The 17,363-nt window shown below is 54.6% G+C and overlaps 1 protein-coding gene across 2 annotated transcripts; it reads left to right on the plus strand.

The window, feature by feature from the left end:
* Nucleotides 1-612: 612 nt before the first annotated feature.
* On the plus strand, nt 613-16,665 carry LOC105700310 (tight junction protein ZO-1). 2 transcript variants are annotated; one of them, XM_012426036.2, is made up of 18 exons: nt 613-1,286; nt 9,126-9,295; nt 9,538-9,740; nt 9,821-10,261; nt 10,338-10,404; nt 10,482-10,632; nt 10,698-10,849; nt 10,912-11,206; nt 11,278-11,449; nt 11,520-11,745; nt 11,821-11,995; nt 12,915-13,124; nt 13,200-13,538; nt 13,619-13,866; nt 14,158-14,350; nt 14,423-14,835; nt 14,990-15,186; nt 15,440-16,665. In XM_012426036.2, the coding sequence occupies exons 1-18, from the start codon at nt 984-986 to the stop codon at nt 15,652-15,654; spliced, it is 4,170 nt and encodes a 1,389-aa protein (XP_012281459.1). In that variant the 5' UTR covers nt 613-983; the 3' UTR covers nt 15,655-16,665. The 2 variants fall into 2 exon arrangements, with proteins under 2 accessions (XP_012281459.1, XP_012281460.1); XM_012426037.2 differs by lacking the exon at nt 14,990-15,186 and having other exon boundaries at nt 616-1,286; nt 15,440-15,575.
* The last annotated feature ends 698 nt before the right edge of the window (nt 16,666-17,363 follow it).

Here is a 17,363-nt window from a genome sequence, read left to right on the forward strand (position 1 = left end):
AGTTTCTCTGTCATCCCGACGGGAGTTTCGACGCAATTCAAGGAGAAGACGGAAAAAGTCGCGGAAGAGGAACTCCCTCGAGTCGCTTGTAACCCTGAAGAGGCGATCAGGAAGAGGAGTTAGACGTGTGCGGACCACGTGGGGACGCGCACACGAAACCGCTTCTCGGCGTCGAGGGTGTAAACCCGGCAGTAGGGCTTCTAATCCGGCGTCCCCTCTGCTCGCTTAACTCGACGTCACGACGCCGGGCGTCCCTCCACGATCTACGTATTCCGCGGAAGGGTTCGACCGACGTCGAATCCGTCGAATCGATACCCGGTGCCACTGGAGCCTCGAGTTTGTACCAGTGCGCCACCGAGCAGAGGGCTTCCGCCTTACTTTTTACGTAAGCTCCGGGAGTTAGAGATCCTCGACTTGACCGAGTTACGGCCATTCCACGAGAGTTCTCCATAAAAAGCGGGCCAAGAACCCACCCGGGAGCCGACCAGTCCTCGTGGCGTGCCATTACGTCCCGACTCCGCCGGATATCATTATTCCGGGGATTTTTATTTATTACTTATCATATCATATATGCATTTAATGAACTATTACACTTTTGAAGCTACAACTCGGATTCTAGTTTGCGTGGGATAGTCCTTTTGCGGAATTAAATAGAGACTGTCGTGTGTTTCTTGTTAGAGGTCTGAGAGACTCTGTATACATACTTTACGTATATCTAGGTATATGTGTTATGTACAGTAGACTTCCGTGTAACGTGCATAATGCGTCTCGTTATTTGCCGCGTTCTCCGGGGAATAGCGTTATACCGGAGTATGTACATTTCTTTTTCCGAAACGAGAAGTCGGACCACCTAGATGAACGTTAGGACGTCGGCTTGCGGATCCCTGCGAGGTCTAATCCGATGATCCGGTGGGTGGTGGGTGACGTGTCGCCCGTGTCGCGATAAACCTCCGGATCCGCCCCCGTTCCGGAAAGCGTCGCCGATGCGACACGCGTGCGCCACTTGTCCACGTGCCCGGTTACGCACGTCCCGACGCTGCTCCAAGTGCGACCTAGTGGTTCCCCGTCCATCGGCCAAAGTGGTGGCCGCGTCCCCGAGGAGGACCATGAAGCTCTTCGGGAGGCTCTTCAGGGCGAAGGAGCGGCACCGCAAGCCGAAGAGGTCGAAGAAGTCCACCTCGAGCAAGAGGTCTGCCCCGAGGAGTCGCTCCAATCGGGTACCGAGAGACGACTTCCTCTTCGGGGATCCCGTCGGTACCACGAAGAGGCTCAGGCGGAGACACAGGGTACGACGCGGGGGAGACGCGACGAATTTGCAATAAAAAAAAAAAGAAAATCTATTAAGGGGGTGCAAAAGTTACATCCGAGGGGCCAATCGACACTTTCCTCCGAACTGGGCGTACCGAATCGTTTTCAGATTTTAATATTTAAATCCGGAGGATAAAAGGAATGTTCCGACCCTCGTGAATGATAAATATTTATCAAGGATCTCTGAAATGTCTATAAACAATTTTTTTGAAAATTCAAGTTTCATGAGTGTTAGGACTTTCTTTACAGTATGTACGTTCACGTTGTAGAGTTTGAAATGATTTGGTACACCTGGTTTGGAGAAAAGTGTCATAAAGAAGACATCTTTGCTGCCACTTTGGTATTACCTTAAAAAGTTGAGATTATTCATAGTCCGTGTCGTGTTTGAAGCGAGCGCCTGTATTTCAATCGCGCGTTATCAGGGGGGGGCCACAATCGGTTTATTTCTAGATCCAGGGAGGACGAGACGCCCACTTTTTCGTGGGATCTTTGGACAGAGGTCTCCCCGTTGAAATTTGGTGTACTTTGATAGAAGACGCTTATCGGGGCGTGCACGGGGCGTTTAACCCGCCGGGTGGCGGCGCGGAACCGCCGCGTCAGCCGGAAACCGCCTTCCCGGGACGGTTCCCACGAGGGGGTTCCCTCCTGGAGCGAGTTTCCGACCTTGACACCGACTTCGGCGAGCGCCAGCCGACTGTGACCTACCGCAACCCCGCGGCCGTCTTCGCGGAGGAGCCGCACCCGTTGCGGCCGAGCCGGGGCGGAATCGGAGGGGAGGGACGATCCCGGACGGGGCCCATACGAGCAAGAAGCGCCGCGCACCGGGACCGGGGAACAGGGAACGAGGAACGGGGACCGGAGGAACGACCAGGCAGGGAAGGGAGGAGATGAAGGAATGCAGCTCGACTCCTCGCCTCTTTTTAGAAAGCCTCGTCCCTCCCCGAGGGCCCCGGTCCTCGTCCTTGCCCCTGCCCTTGTCCCGGCCTTAAATCCCGAGGAACCCCGGAATACCTGACCGGGAGGTGTGCCTAATTATCAATTATCGCGTCGCATCCAGTCTAGGGGAGGGTCCGCACCTCGAGTCCTCCCCTCTTCAGGGTCCCGCAGGAAATTAGCGACCGGCGAAATCCCTCTTCTCGGTCCTTCGACTTGGCAAGAAGTACCGAGAGCCCCAGGATACGCGCAAAACCGCCCCGAGAAAAACCTCCCTTAAAAAATGCCCCATTGTTGCGGAGCACGCGTCATTGGGCGGCATTTGGAACTCTCCTTCGAGACGGTCAGTCCCGTCCGCGGAAGTTGATCGTATCAACCTCGGGGACCCAGGACCCATTCCCCTGGGCGTCTATGTCGCGGATCCTCCGGATTCGCGAGGGTACCTATCGCGCAATCGCCGCGCAATAAAGCGCGCCGATTACCTGTCGTAAAGTATGCACGGTATGCTAATGCAGGCCGTCCGGGGTCCGGACAGCTGCCACCTCGTGTTCGAGCTCTCGAACCGGGTGCTCGTTCCGTGGAACTGGAACGGAATGCGTCAGGACTTGAGCGCAAGTGCGCGAGTAATTGCGGCCCCCCTCCCCCCGCCCCTCCATCTGGAGAGCCTCGGTGCGCGGTCTAGGTACCGCGTAAGAGCGCGGCAATTTATTTTACCTCCCCCTCTGGGGGGACTCCTCGCGGTGGGGGACGGCGCTGCAGCCTCCAGGGTCGCTCGAGAGGCCGAGCGGTCAAACTCGTTCGACGGTCCCTTTAAATTTTAAAAGGGCCCCCCGGAGCGCCCTCGCGCGAGATGTGACGCGCGAAATCGATCCTGGGGATCCGATTCTCCAGTTGGGCCTGTCAACTTTCGCATGGGATATTTTGACAGCTTTGTGCGAGACTTTAAAATGTTGACCGACGAAGGGATTTCGCAAGATTGGGGGATTTTGTCTCATGAGAATCTGTTCCTGGGTGAAAAAATTCGCATGATCAAGTTTTGCACGAAAAATTGACAGCTTCGTGGTCCTGTCAACTTTCGCATGGGATATTTTGACAGCCTCGTGCGAGACTTTAAAATGTTGACCGACGAAGCGATATCGCAAGATTGCGGAATTTCTTTTTATGCGAATTTATTCGTGGGCGAAAAAATTCGCATGATCAAGTTTTGCACGCAAAATTGACAGCTTCGCGTGTGACTTCCAATGTTGACCGATGAAGCGATTTTGCAACAATGGGACATGTTTTTTTTTTCTTTTCGTGCGAGTCTATTCGTGGGCGAAAAAATTCATATGAAATCGATAATCGACGGAGCCGCTCCGATTTCGGAGGGCGGATCGCGGAAATCGGACGCGGAACGCGGGGTTGGTGGCCTCTCCTCGGACTTTGGCTTCTTTAATCGGGCTGGACGCGTCGATACCCAGTAACCCGATTTTACTCTTACCGTGTACAGTACCGTCGGTGTGCGGATAGGTGTACAGTGGATGCACCCACCGGGTGCACTGTACACCTCGGCCCTTCCCCGGCGCGGCCGTAACCGGAACAACGGCCTCGTTATTTGCATTTTTCGATCCCTCCCTTTTCCCGTTTTTCTCCCCCGCCTTGAAATTCGACTAACGAGCGGCTCGGTCGTCGCTTTCCTCCCGAGGAATCCGCTGCGGCGTGGGCTACGCGTTTTCTGCTCCGTGGGCACACTCGCGGAACCACCTACGGATCCGTGGTGTCACACGTACCGCGTCGTACGCACCTTGGACCCTCGCGTAACGTGCGCCACGCACCTTAAGGAGGGAAAAAGGTGCAGGAGGGAGGAGGGGAAAAAAAAAAAAAAATGCGAAACCTCGGATTCCTGCGGACGCGCCCCCGCAGTCGCGTCTTTCTCCGCGGAGAGGCCAGAGGACGTTGCGTCAACTACGCGGGCGAGAATGCGGAGAGACCAATGGAAAACTCGCGGTCCGCACTCTGGAAACAGAAGAGATTTGCGAAAATGCGGAATATTTTATCAATTCCAAGATTAATTATCACTCTCGAATGATCTGGAATAAATGGAACGTTTATTCGGAATTGTGACAATTGATCTGAGTCAAGTATTTATTCTTGAAATTATCGAAGTATTTCCTCATTAATGGGATATCGAGTTGAAACGTCAGAGGGAGAAGACGAGGAAATGAAATTATCCCGATCCGTCAAGGTGGATGTCGGGGCCCAAGGGCCACGCCCCAGGTCGGGCCGGGCCCGACCGCTTTCGGCTTCCGATATCTCGAGGGCCGTTAGGGCCCCGACCCGTTCGGAGTCGAATTTGCGTCGGTCCGAAAACAGGCGAAACGAGAGGAATTCGTATTCCGGAGGCCGTGTCCTCCAGGGGAAGCGTCCCCGGGGCCCGGGGGGCCTGGTGGGCCTGGTGGGCCTGGTGGGCCCGGTGGGCCCCTCTGTCGCCGCATCTCTCTCTCTCTCTCTCTTTCTCCTCTCGCGTCCGTGCTGCACGATGCGAAGGCCTCGAGGGTCGACCTCTGGCCGCAGTCTCGCCAACTAGTCGGGCCCGAGCGGGCGGCCAGCCGCAGCAGGCCCCGGATTGGCGCAAACCGGTGTCGGCGCTGGCCGCTGCTAGCCGAGCCCCGCGGCCCTCCCGGCCCGTTCCTCCCGCGCGAGCGAGCCAGCGAGGCTGGAGGCCCGTCCCGCGAGTCGTCCGCGAGTCGCCCGCGAGTTATCGCCGAGTTATCGGGAAGTTATCGCGAAGTTATCGCCGAGTAATCGCGGCGAGAGAGGGCCCAGAGTCTCGGCGCCCGAGAGAGCGGACCCCGCGAGTGAATTCCGCGGAGGCTGCGCCCCGGGATCCGTGCGTTTCTTCCTCCGGAAAGTACCTACGTAGGTTCCGCGTCGGGTCCGGAGGGCCACGTGGTCGCTCGTTACCATGGCGATGGGCGTCGCTGCGGCGACCCGACGCCCGAGACGCGCGCCTCCGCCCTGGGCCCGAAGCTGACGCGACCCCCTTGGAGAGGGACAGAGAGGGAGAGTGGGTCTTCTAGGAGGACGTCGGCGCATGGAGGAGTAAGGCCCCTCGGAGACGAGCATGGATCGCAGCGAGGGGGGCGGCGGGGGCCCGGGACTGGCCCCTGGTGCGGGGCCCGATCCGGACGCGGCCACGCGCGGGACGCACCTGAACCTGGAGCCTCAGGTACGGGAGGACCCAATGGGACCCCATAAGACCCCTCAAAGAGGTTCCAAAAGGACCCTGAAAAGACCTGCGGGTGCCCGCAGGTCTCCTTGGGTCTCCTCGGGACCTGTCGCGATAGGACCCAATTAATCGGGCCCTAAGGCCCTTTTCTCATCGTTCGCTCGATTCCTCCCTACCTGGTCGGTGGCACGCGGGGAACGGCGAAATTCATCCGAGTCGTTTCCGCGTCTTCGGGGAATCGGGCCCACGAAATCGTCGGGCTCGGTTGCGACAGGCCGAGAGGGAGAGAAAGAGAGACGGAGAGAGGGGCGCGCTAACTGGTAGGAGCGAGAGAGGGGAAGGAGCCGGCGCTTTTCCGGTCGCGCACCGACGCCCCAGGACGCGGCCCAGGACGAATTCCTGGGGTTTGACTCACGCGGGCATTCGGCATTCCTTCGGAGGTGCCGCTCGGCTCGGCTCGGCTCGGCCACGCCGTGGAATATTTCAGAATGGCCGCAGTTGGCGCGCGGCCGAGAGAGAGCGAGAGCGAACCGCCTCGCCGGCAGCGCGAGAGAGACGCGGAGAGGGACTGGAATCCGGTAGGCTCGTAGCGGGAATTACCGTAGAGAGATCCGCGCGCGGAGAAAGGCCGCACGAAATCGGCCGTCGGATTAAAAATCCGAGCGGATCGCGGCTTTTCTTTACGCTCCGGGCGTCGTACTCGGGCGTACTCGACCGTGTCCGAGCGTAAGCGGCGTCGCGACGCCGGAATGACAACCGAGGGATCGAGATGCTGCGAGCCGAGGTCCGGACCCTGGCTCTCTCACCTGTCCCGGGGATCGCCCACCTGTCCTAATCGCTCTTTATGTCCCCCATGAGTCACCTCTAAGACGAAAACCTTAAGTCCACCCTCGATACTCGTAATATGAATTCTTCCTTTTAATTGTCTCTCTCCTTTTAAGGGAACACGAAAGTGACATCCGGTGAACTTTTCTCCGTACTCGAATCGTTTCGCAAATCTGCTAGGTGAAGATAAAAAATTGTCAAATTATGTACAAGCGGATTTTATAAATTCATATCTCATGGTTGTCAGGACCTTCCTTGTGGACTCTGGGTTCATGTACGGTTTGACGAGACTCGGTACATTCCGGTCCGGAGAAGTTTCGGAAACGGGACATCTTTCGTGTCGCCTTAAATCTTATGTCAATTGTGCCCATAATTATGAAAATGGTCTAAGTCATATATTTTTTGTTTCGAAATTACATTGAATTAATTTAGTTTGACATAATGTGGCGTGAAATAACTGATAAACTCATTTTTTTTTTTTAATTTTGACTTAGACCACTTTCATAATTATGGGCACAATTGAGAGGTCTATTTGCTCGGGACGTTTGGGTCTTTTAGTTGATTCGTCATTTTCCTTCCCTTCTGCATACATGGAGGTGTTTTATCACCTCCGAAGGTCGCGTCCATGCTCGGCTCGACGCGGTCTCGATTTCGACACGTCGGAATGTCGACGTTGCACCTCGCGACGAGGGGATCCCCTTGTCTCCCAACTGCACCTGCACTTTGCGGGGACACCGTGAAACTAGAATATACCTCCGTCGACCTAGTCCACCGGTGGAAGAAAGCGCGAGAGAGAGACCTCCCTAATCACTCCAATGTCCACGTACGAGAGTGGCCCGAAGGCGGTTCTGCTTTCTTCGGACCCTCCGATTTCTCTTTCTCTTTCTACCTCCCCGTTGCCGAGGAAATATGATTATTATATTTTTTAATTCTTCTCCATTCTATATAAACCTGAAATACTCACTGACGTACCGCCCGAATCGCTGAGCATCGATCGATCATTTTTTTAATAAGGGCGGAACCTTGTCAGCAATTCTCTCCTTTGCTGATGGCACAAATGTCTTTTTCTTTCTTCCTCTGTGGCCCATTCGCATTTCCATCGGGACCCATCGCGACTTCCTGCGATTCCGAGGATCCTCCAAGGTCTTCGGTGGGATTCGCATAAATTAGTTGAATATTAATATCGATGGTAATCGCGGTGCCATTACAAGGCGCGGCCTCATAAGCCAGCTCGCCGGGCTCCGCGGCCATTTTTCCTCACCAAGTAGGGAATCGCTTGGGAAATGTTTCCTTTTTTCCGACGCGTACGTCGCGAGGTTGATTTCTTTAAACAATGCCATGGCTTGCACTTGCAGCGGCGTAAGAGAGCAGGGGGGTGGATTTCCTCCCGAGATCGAGATCGAAAGTGGTTCTGCCGATTCCTGGCTATCGGGCGGTCACGGTCGATTTAGAGAAGGAAGTCCAGCGAGAGAAACGCGTCGCTGAGGTCTCGTTAGTTTCCTTTTTATCTCGTTGGCCGATTCGCTACGTCGCAGAACGAAAAGTCCTTGGCGAAATAGACGCGCGAATCGGTTCCTCTGAAAGCCGGCGTGCTTTGCTGGAGAGTTGAAACCGGTTGCCCTCGGGAGAGGGGGTCATATAATGGGGAGAAAGGGGGAAAAAAAAAGGTGCATTCGATTAGCGGTAGATCGGTGGACGCGGAAAGCGCACTTCGAGTGCGGTTTCATTGCGGTTCCGATGCTTATCCGCTGGATCTGGAGTCGCCGATCGGCTCTCGCGCCTTCCTTCAGGACCATTTTTGGCGGTCTTCCTCGTGGAAGCGACGACAGAGTCTCCGGAATTTAGTGACCGAACACCCGAGCTCATCGGGCAAGGAAAAGGACGTCCCACTTCCGGTCGCCAGGGCGAAAATCGGAAACGCACCCTTGGAGCGCAACAGGTGGTTGCAGTCACCTGTTGCGCGGCGTTGAGCTAATCATTTTGAGAATATCCCCTTCGCTTATTAAATTCTTCAATTTTTACCCGCAAGAGAGGACGGTCATTTGGAGGTTTCTCATGTTGACTAAACACCTGACCAAGTGTCTTCAAGCAGGAAAAGAGTTACCTCACTTCCGGGCTTGAGAGCGAAAATCGGAAGTGCACGTGGTTGCATCGGCTGTGTAAATCTGGAATTCAGTTTCAGGCAGAAACGGTGTTAATGGAAAAGAAATCTTGTAAATGGTCATTTTAACGTCTCCGAGGTTCTGGGAGGCTCAAGACTCAACATGGCACAAACGTCTACGTCACAGAAACAATGCCAATAAGCCTGTTAATTCTGTTTGTGCCTCGAACTGGATTCCAGGTTCACACAGCATTCACCTGTTGCGCGACTCCTGCGATGCTGATCATCTTGGAGATCCCCTCGCCGAATGTTTTCCCCGATCTTTTCTTATTTTTTTTTCTCCCCGAGGAAATGAGCTTCCGCTCAAAGGTTTCCGCGGGATTACCGCCGCGAGTAGGATTTCCTCTGTCGTGGCTCCACGTGGGTGGAGGGTGGCAGAGCTCGGCGAGGCTTCCGGTAGCAACCGGACGGGTTGCCTTGCCGCGTCCTTGCCGACTCGTTGCGTCAACTCTCCCTGAGAAAAAAGGGTTCGTGGTGCCAAAGATATATTTGGTTAATTCGAAGAATAATTACTTAACTCAAATTTAATTGGCGTCATTCCGAAGAGGAACGTTGCAACCAATTAACCAAACATTTCTTTAGTACCGTTCAAAGAAATATTTCTCTGGTTTAACGAATTCTGTTTTTCCTTTTTCAGTGCACTTTCTATCGATGAACTACCTCTTTATTAAACGTAATGTCCATTTGCAGGTGGGCGACAGGGGATGGGAGGTGCACCACGTGACGGTGACCAGGGTGCCCGGATATGGATTCGGTATCGCCGTTTCCGGAGGTCGAGACAACCCTCACTTCACCAACGGGGACCCCGCGATCGCCATCTCCGATGTGCTGAAGGCGGGACCAGCGGAGGGAAAACTGCAGTGAGTACAGAAAATTAATTAACAGTGATACAATTGCATGCACCGATATGATTACAAGCATTATTGCTATTCTTGCGATCGTTTCTGCAGTAAGAGAATTACCAGGATTCCTTTGCTAAAAGGGAAGTGTCTTATTTTCCGTGTGTTCCTCGGTCCTCTTGGAGACCCTGAAGACCTCTACAGGGACCGGTACCTTCGATCTCTAGCCCTAGGAATATCTAGTCCGACGTTTTTCCTTGCAGAGTGAACGACCGCATCATCTCCGCTAATGGGGTGTCCCTGGAGGGCGCCGATTACGGGGCTGCTGTCCGGGTCCTGCGGGATTCCGGGTCCACGGTCCTCCTGGTGGTGAAGAGGAGAGCCGCCACGAGTTCCTCGGGGTCACCTGGAAACGCCGTCCCGCAGAGCCATCGACTTACCTTGACCAGGAGCAGCAAGAAAGACGGTAAGGGACTCGGCGGATGTCCTTTGGGAGTCTTGCGACTTGGAGGTCGCGGGTGATTCATCGGGTCCTTCTTTGTCCAGATTTCGGGATTGTCCTGGGATGTCGCCTGTACGTTCGAGAGGTGACCAGGGAAGGGACGGGGGTGAAGCCAGGGGACTCCTTGACGCGCATCGGCGGGGTGGCCGCGGATAACATGAGCCTGAAGGAGGCCAGGAAGCTAATGGACCAGTGCAAGGATCGATTGTCGATAGTCGTTACCAGAGATCCTCCTGGGTCCCTTGGGAGTTGCCATGCTCGACAGCCCAGCAAGGGCGACAGTGGCGAGTTCCTTTCGGGAGCAAGTTATAGTAGTCAGAATTTGTACGTGCCTCCACCTACGAGGCAACCTCCCGAAGATAAAAACAACCTCGCTCCTAGAGGAAGGTCTCGAGGACCCTTGATGGACGTGTCCTTGAGCCAGCTGGACCTGCCGGCTACCCCGACGGTGGATCCTCCCAGACCTCCCCCACCTAGACCGGAAGGTGCGTCAACGATGCATCCTGATACGGATACCTGGCTCTTCGACATCGACTTCTGATATCTTCCTTTATTTCGCAGATTACTACAGCTCCAGAAGGCAGCTCTACGACGAGGACCCCCTCATCCAGCGGACGAAACAACCCATGTGAGTCTCGGGACGGATTTCTGGAGCTCCGGGAAGTACACTTGGCAAACTTCGAGTTATTGGTTTTTATTCCTCAGGCCGGATCCTAGGTTCATCACGTTCCAGAAAGAGGGATCCGTCGGAGTCCGGCTAACCGGAGGAAACGAGACCGGAGTCTTCGTTACCGCGGTTCAGCCTGGAAGTCCTGCTTCTCTTCAGGGTCTGCAACCGGGGGACAAGATCCTTAAAGTGAGTGACATCGGGAAGAGGGTCCTCTTCGGATTAATCGGGAATTTGCGGTTATTTACCCCCAGGTCAATGACATGGACATGAAAGGGGTGACGAGGGAGGAAGCCGTTCTCTTTCTTCTGAGTCTTCAGGAACAGATCGACCTCATCGTGCAGCACAGAAGGCAGGAGTACGACCAGATCGTCGCATCTGGCAGGGGTGATTCCTTTCACATAAAGTAAGACGATCTATCCGGAGGGGGATATTTCAGGATCTTCTTCATGGGGTTGCACTTTCCAGGACGCACTTCCATTACGAGCAACCGGAGAAGGGGGAAATGAGCTTTCGCAGTGGAGACGTCTTTCACGTGGTCGATACCCTGCACAACGGGGTCGTCGGCTCCTGGCAGGTTTTCAGGATCGGGAGGAACAATCAGGAGGTGCAGAAGGGTATTATTCCGAACAAAGCTCGTGCCGAAGAATTGGCGACTGCCCAATTCAACGCGACCAAGAAGGAGTTGAGTGCCAGCGAGAGCAGGGGGAGCTTCTTCAGGAGGAGAAGAGGTAGCCATCGAAGGTCCAAGTCCTTGGGCAGGGTGAGCAATTTCTGTTTGTACCTCGGCATCTTCCTCGAGGTGATCCTAACGTCAAGGTCGAATTCCCTCAGGACCATTGGGACGACGTCGTGTTCTCCGACAGCGTCAGCAAGTTTCCGGCTTACGAGCGTGTCGTTCTTCGACATCCGGGCTTCGTGAGACCCGTAGTTCTCTTCGGCCCCGTCGCCGACCTCGCCAGGGAGAAGCTCTTGAAAGACTTCCCGGACAAATTCACCTCTCCGCGTGAGTATAACAAAATCCTCATCGGAATTTTCGGTCGAAGAGGTCTCTCTTCATGGTGCTCGTCCCACAGAGATGGAGAGTCAGCTGGAGGAGGGCGGCGGTAAGAGCACCAAATCTTCGGGAATCATCCGATTAAGCGCCATCCGCGAAGTCATGGACAGGGGAAAGCATGCTCTCCTGGACATAACACCCAACGCCGTGGACCGACTGAATTACGCCCAGTTCTACCCCATCGTCATCTTCCTCAAGGCGGAGACCAAGCAGGTGATCAAGGAGATGCGAGCGGGCATTCCCAAGTAAGCGTCCAGTGAATTCCCCGGAGCTTGGCGAAGGTCATCCCCGAGCAATTGGTCGAAATTTCCCCTTTGCAGGTCGGCGCACAAGAGCAGTAAAAAATTGCTGGAGCAGTGCCAGAAGCTCGACAAGATCTGGGGCCACATCTTCAGCGCTGTGATCACCTTGACCGCGCCCGAGGCTTGGTACAGGAAGCTCAGAGAGCTCATCGACCGCCAGCAGCAGGGTTCCCTGTGGATGAGTCAGACCAAGGTAAGCCCCCCGAAGAAGCTTCGCTCTATTCGAACGTACTCGCGAATTTCGCCCTAGGTTGCGCTCTCACGGTAAGTCCGGGGTGACGGGGTGTGTCCGCGTGTCTGTGTTTTAATGAATCCCGCGGCATTGCGACGATTTTATGCGAATGCTTAAGTGGAATTTCCAGCGACTCTTGTGCGGTAACTCTTCGGTGTTGGTTGTAGCCCGTAGAAATGGTGTCGGATCTCTACCTTCCACCCTACCATCCCTACCGACCACCGACACCTCCCGCTGCCTGCGACACCGGGATCTACTACGAGCACAATAATAACAGTATTAACGCTCTGCCGCCTCCTTGTCCCCTCCCGTACCCACCTCCACGTCCACCCTCGCCCGCCACCGCAGGACCCTTGTCTTCCTCTCCGCTCCCTCCTCAATCCAGCGTCATTCACGAGCAATTTTTCGGCTACATCTAGTTCCCCCTCTGTTCTCACGTTGCGACTTCAAGGTCCACGACTGTCGTTGCGCATGATGGAGCATGGGTGTCTCGTGTTATCTCATATACCTAGCAGCCGTGTGTATACTCGTGCACGTCTCGAATGAGCACGTCGACCAACGACTCCGTATCCCTTCGTGTACATAGCCACCCGAACTCTCGGGACAATGGAGACCCTGAAGAACGACTTTCCGAGCTCTCTGGTCGCCCTCTAATTGCATGATTCACTCGGGCAAGGTTCTGGGATTGGGAGAAATCCGGGGCTTGGCATGGCGGTGTGTTAACGACGCCTAGATTGGCAGTACCTCGCGTCTCTGATCCCATTTTTTTTTTTCCCCCCAACCATCATCGCACTTGTACATGTACGCGCTCCAGGAAATCATGCCTCTGCATATGTAACGTACACGTAACCCTGGCGTCCTATGTGTTCTGCGAGCGTAGCCGGAAGAGGCCCTCTCGGATGACTTCCTCTTCCCGATGACTTCACGCCTCTCCTACGCCTCCTCCCCGGAGAGTGACCTGGAGTTAAGCCCCGCACCCCCCATTCCCGGCGCCCTGGGACCACCGTCGCGTCTGAAGAGCAGCTCCGACCCCAGCATCGCGACGCAGGACGACACGGCCGCTCCACCGCCCTACACCACAAATTACCAGGTTGATACATCACTTCGGCTTCCACCGGAAGACCCCGATTTCGTGAGTTTACCGAGGGTCGACGTCTCTCTTCAGGCTTTCGAGCAACACAAGAGGAGGTCTCAAGGCGGTGCCGGGGATAGTAAATATGGATTCTCCCTTACGGGACAGACGGCGGACCAGCCGGGACCACCCCAGTACCCTGGGGGACCCATCCAACCTAGATCTCCTCATCAAGGTCCTCCGGATCTGCCGCCCAGGGTGGACCGCAACGCCAAGCCTCCCGGTCAGCTTCCCAGGGGCCCGGGTGGCCGATCGGCTCAGGAGAGGCTCGCCAATAAGACTGATTCCGTGCTGGACGTGGCCAACTATATTAACGCCACGCCCCACAGGGCTAACGCGACGTCTTCCTTGGAGAGGACGCAGCCGAAAGCGGTGAGTCCCCACCTCGTCCTCGGGGTGTTTCCGGTACCCAGAGGCTGCAAGGGCGAGGATTTCGAATCTTCGGTTTACAGGGTAGCTACGACAGCATGTCCTCCTACGATTCGTACAACAACGCGAACGGGAGCGCCAACTATACCGGGGTCAACATGAACGCTTCTCCCGGAAGGCTGGGACCGAACGTTCCGGACGACCTGAAGAGCGGAGGGATCCCTATTTCTCCCAGGGCTCATGATCCCTATAGGTTCACCAGGTCCACCGCCCAGCCGATCCCGGCGAACGTCCAGGAGACCCAGGCCAGGACGGACTATGCCAAGTACAGGTGAGCCGACGGGGAGAGAACGCCATTGCAGGACACCTGGGACTGGGGTCCGGTCGCGACGAGGGACCAGGACGTAGGTCGTGCCGGAGGACGAGGACGCGTTCTCGAGTGCATTCTTCTTCTCTCTTTCCGCAGGGCAGCGGCGCGCAAACCCCGACCCCTGCGACGAGCCTGTAGAGTTTACATTTCCCGAAGAGACACTTTAGTCTGACCGTAGTCCGACCCCTCCGGCCATCGATCCCGTCCCAGCTCCCTCCGAGTAAGCTAGAGGTTCTGCTTTTTCCATTTCAGCCGCACCGGGGACTACAAGTCCGTTCCGACCCCCCAGGGCAAACCGGGAGGTACCTACAAGCCGGTACCACCCCCGAAGCCGAAGAACTACCGGCCTCCTCAGCAGCCCGTTCTTCAGGACGAGACCAACGGGGGGAACCTGTACCAGCACGCCAAGAGCTACTCCATCCCGACGATGCACGTCCACAATGGGGTGAGTAGATGATCTCCCTACTCGAGACCACGAAGACCACCTTCCCTACTCGTCTTTTCTTTTCCCCCGCAGGCGGAGAACGGAGGCAACGCGCAGCGGAACAGCGGTCAGTACTATTACAACGTGCCTCCACCGAGTCGCAACGGCGTAGGGGGCGAGAGCTACCCCAACGCTAACCACGGCTACAGTCATAGTCATGGTTTGAGCCACACTCACGCCCATTCCAGCCCCCCCATGACGACTCACTCCCACGGGAACGGCGCAGGCCATGGACATGGTCGCACCAACTCGGCCCACAATGGCCACGGCCATGGACACGGCCATGGTCACGGGCAGGGTCAAGGCCACGGCCACCCTGCAGGCCCTGGAAACGGGACTTCCGGTCACAACAGGGAGCCCAGTGGGCTCGACCTGGCCGGCAGCAGGGAACAACGTGGCAGTGCATTCGAGCTTTATCGCAAGCCCTTGCACCAACACAACATCAGGTAAACCGGGGACCATTCGTTTCCCGTTTTCACCCGTTTTGACGCCGAGAAAGGGCTAATTGCTTCGGGGACGCGTGGGTCAGTCGCGGTGGACTAATGTCTCCCATTAACTCCTGGACTAACTCTCGATCGACGCGGTCGTGGATGATCGTAGGACCGTCGGTACGGTGAGGGGGGTCTTCTCTAGCGATGGCGGTGTCCTGGAGGGGCCTGGGGGCGTCACGCTCACGGTGCCCCCCGGCGCTCTGCCCCCGGATGCTCGCCAGGAGATCTACTTCTCCGTTACCGGGACCAGCGACCCCGACCCTGACCGACCCTCGCCCTCGGCCGCTTCGCCGCCCATGCACCACGGTGAGCCTCGCACCAGGTCCCCTATCTCCCGGTGGTGGCCTTCCCTCGTAGCCCGTTAACTCGTTAATCCATTAACTCGTTAAGGTGGTATGAAACGTATACATTAAAATGTCAAGATATTTATGAACTAGGGTGCACCGAGTAATTTGAAACTTTAACGCGCGATTACGGAGGTCCCGACAAAGGTCTTGAAACTTCATGGGGATTGTTAAGTGTTCTTGTCTTTATCGGGATGGCTTCTTCATCTCTACAGGTGAGTTCCTGCTGAGTCCTCTGGTGGAGTGCGGGCCCCGGGGCCTCGAGTTCAGGAATCCCGTGGAGCTGAGGATACCCCACAGGGCGACCCCGGCTCATCGGCTGGCCCTGAAGGCCACCGACTCGGAAGATCGCACCGACACGGGCTGGCTCGACGTCAAACTACCGGAGCCCACTTCCGACCACGTGATCGTAAGGCTGGACCACTTCTGAAACAGGATCTCCGGGCGAGGAACTCGTCGCCGGGACCTCGGGATACCGAGGTCTCCCGGAGACGACGATCGCTCGCTCCATGAGGCGGGAGCATGGCTAAACTACCAAATGACCGATCGCGGGGAACGTCTTATCACGTAGACACTTAGGTAATCATTACCTCGTTTAAGGAGACATTAAGGAGGAACCGCGGTTCGCGAGATTTTCACGTAACTCTCTTCGACGACTCGGCGCTCTCAATTTCTCTTCCTCTTTCTTCTCCTCTCCCTGTGTTCCTTTCTTCTTTTATTTTCGCGAACCCGTTCTCGCGCCCAGCACCACTGCCAGCTTCGGATAATTTCATTTGTTTGTTTTTCCCCTCCCTTTTTTTTTTTTAATCTCTCGTCCTTCTCTCGCGGGAACATCCGCGTTCGAGATTAAGTTGCGTCGACGTTTCCTCTGTTAAGCTACCGAGTGTAAGTATCGCGTAACGAGTCTTTCATTATGTTTTTTTTTCTTTTTTTTTTGTTTTCAATTAATCCTGGACGATCCTTCCTCGAGGGCTTCGCTCCGAGCTGGTGACCTCCGATCGGCCGATTAAGGATGGCGAATATCCGGCGATTGCCGGCCGCTGCTCGAATTAATTCGTGATCTATTGTTTGTTTTTTGTTTTCGGTCATCTTAGTCAGACTAGTTTCAGTGATAATTTCGAGATTACCTTTGTATTCCGCGGCGGGGGGTCTCAGGATCTCTATTTGCCGTCCGTGGTCGCCGAGAGCTTAGATCATACCTCTCGTTACTCCCGACGAGTCCTTGCGCATGGCAAGCTACGTCGACCGCAAGTTGTTTTATTTATGCGAGAGCGGCATAAGTAACGACGTTTCGTTAATCCTAAGAATACCTATAAAGAATCTGTGCTATACTATACATATATAACAGAGCTCAATTGTTAACTGCGAAGTATGATATAAATATGTAAGACGCGAGTGTTGAATTTCCATATATTGTCATAAAATAAATGATTACAAAGTTTTTATCGTTTGCAGGGCCTGTGGTTTCGACCTAGTCATGTCTTTCTAATTGTATTTTTTTTATTATTAACCTTGACTTTGCCAAGTATTGACTACTTTGTCGTTATTTGGTAATTATTAGCTACGAGTGATTAGTCGTAAACAGAGATGAGTTTGGAGATTGCTCACGGGCAGGGTCGCGCCTGGTACGTTATCGTAAGAATTCAAGCATCAGTTGGTAACTTCGGTAGGAACGGTCGGGAAACTAGGTTTACAGTGGAGCAGGTATATTTTCATTAGTGGCATTAGATAGTAACAATTTTCCGATAGTACATTATAATAAAAATTCAGGCATCAGTTGGTAACTTCGATCGGACGGTCGGGAAACTAGCTTTGCAGTGGAGCAGGCATATTTTTATTAGAGGAATTGGATAGTAATAATTCTCCGATGGTACGTTATAATAAGAGTTCAAGCATCAGTTGATAACTTCGATCGGAGCGGTCAGCAAACTAGCTTCGCAGTTCAAGTAAGCTAGCAATTAAAACTATCGACAGTGAGCTGATTTTTTTTGTTCAAGACTGTAAACATCGCCGTCATACACATTCGAAAATAGTTAGTGATCGTCCGCAATCGTTAATATTTATTTGAATGGTGCAATATGCCGTAGGCAGGAGATATTTCCATAGGTAAGGAAGAAGTACCTGAAAGATCTCGCAGGT

This window comes from Orussus abietinus, unplaced genomic scaffold (assembly GCF_000612105.2).
Source record: "Orussus abietinus isolate OABI.00-Male unplaced genomic scaffold, Oabi_2.0 scaffold56, whole genome shotgun sequence".
Lineage (NCBI taxonomy): Eukaryota > Metazoa > Arthropoda > Insecta > Hymenoptera > Orussidae > Orussus > Orussus abietinus.

What these genes read in the sequence shown, in the direction of transcription:
- LOC105700310 (XM_012426036.2), top strand. Translation starts at nt 984, where the DNA reads ATGCGACACGCGTGCGCCACTTGTCCACGTGCCCGGTTACGCACGTCC. An exon ending in ATGCGAGCGGGCATTCCCAA is followed by an intron (nt 11,746 to 11,820) that starts GTAAGCGTCCAG and finishes TCCCCTTTGCAG; the next exon opens with GTCGGCGCACAAGAGCAGTA. An exon ending in ACGGACTATGCCAAGTACAG is followed by an intron (nt 13,867 to 14,157) that starts GTGAGCCGACGG and finishes TTTCCATTTCAG; the next exon opens with CCGCACCGGGGACTACAAGT.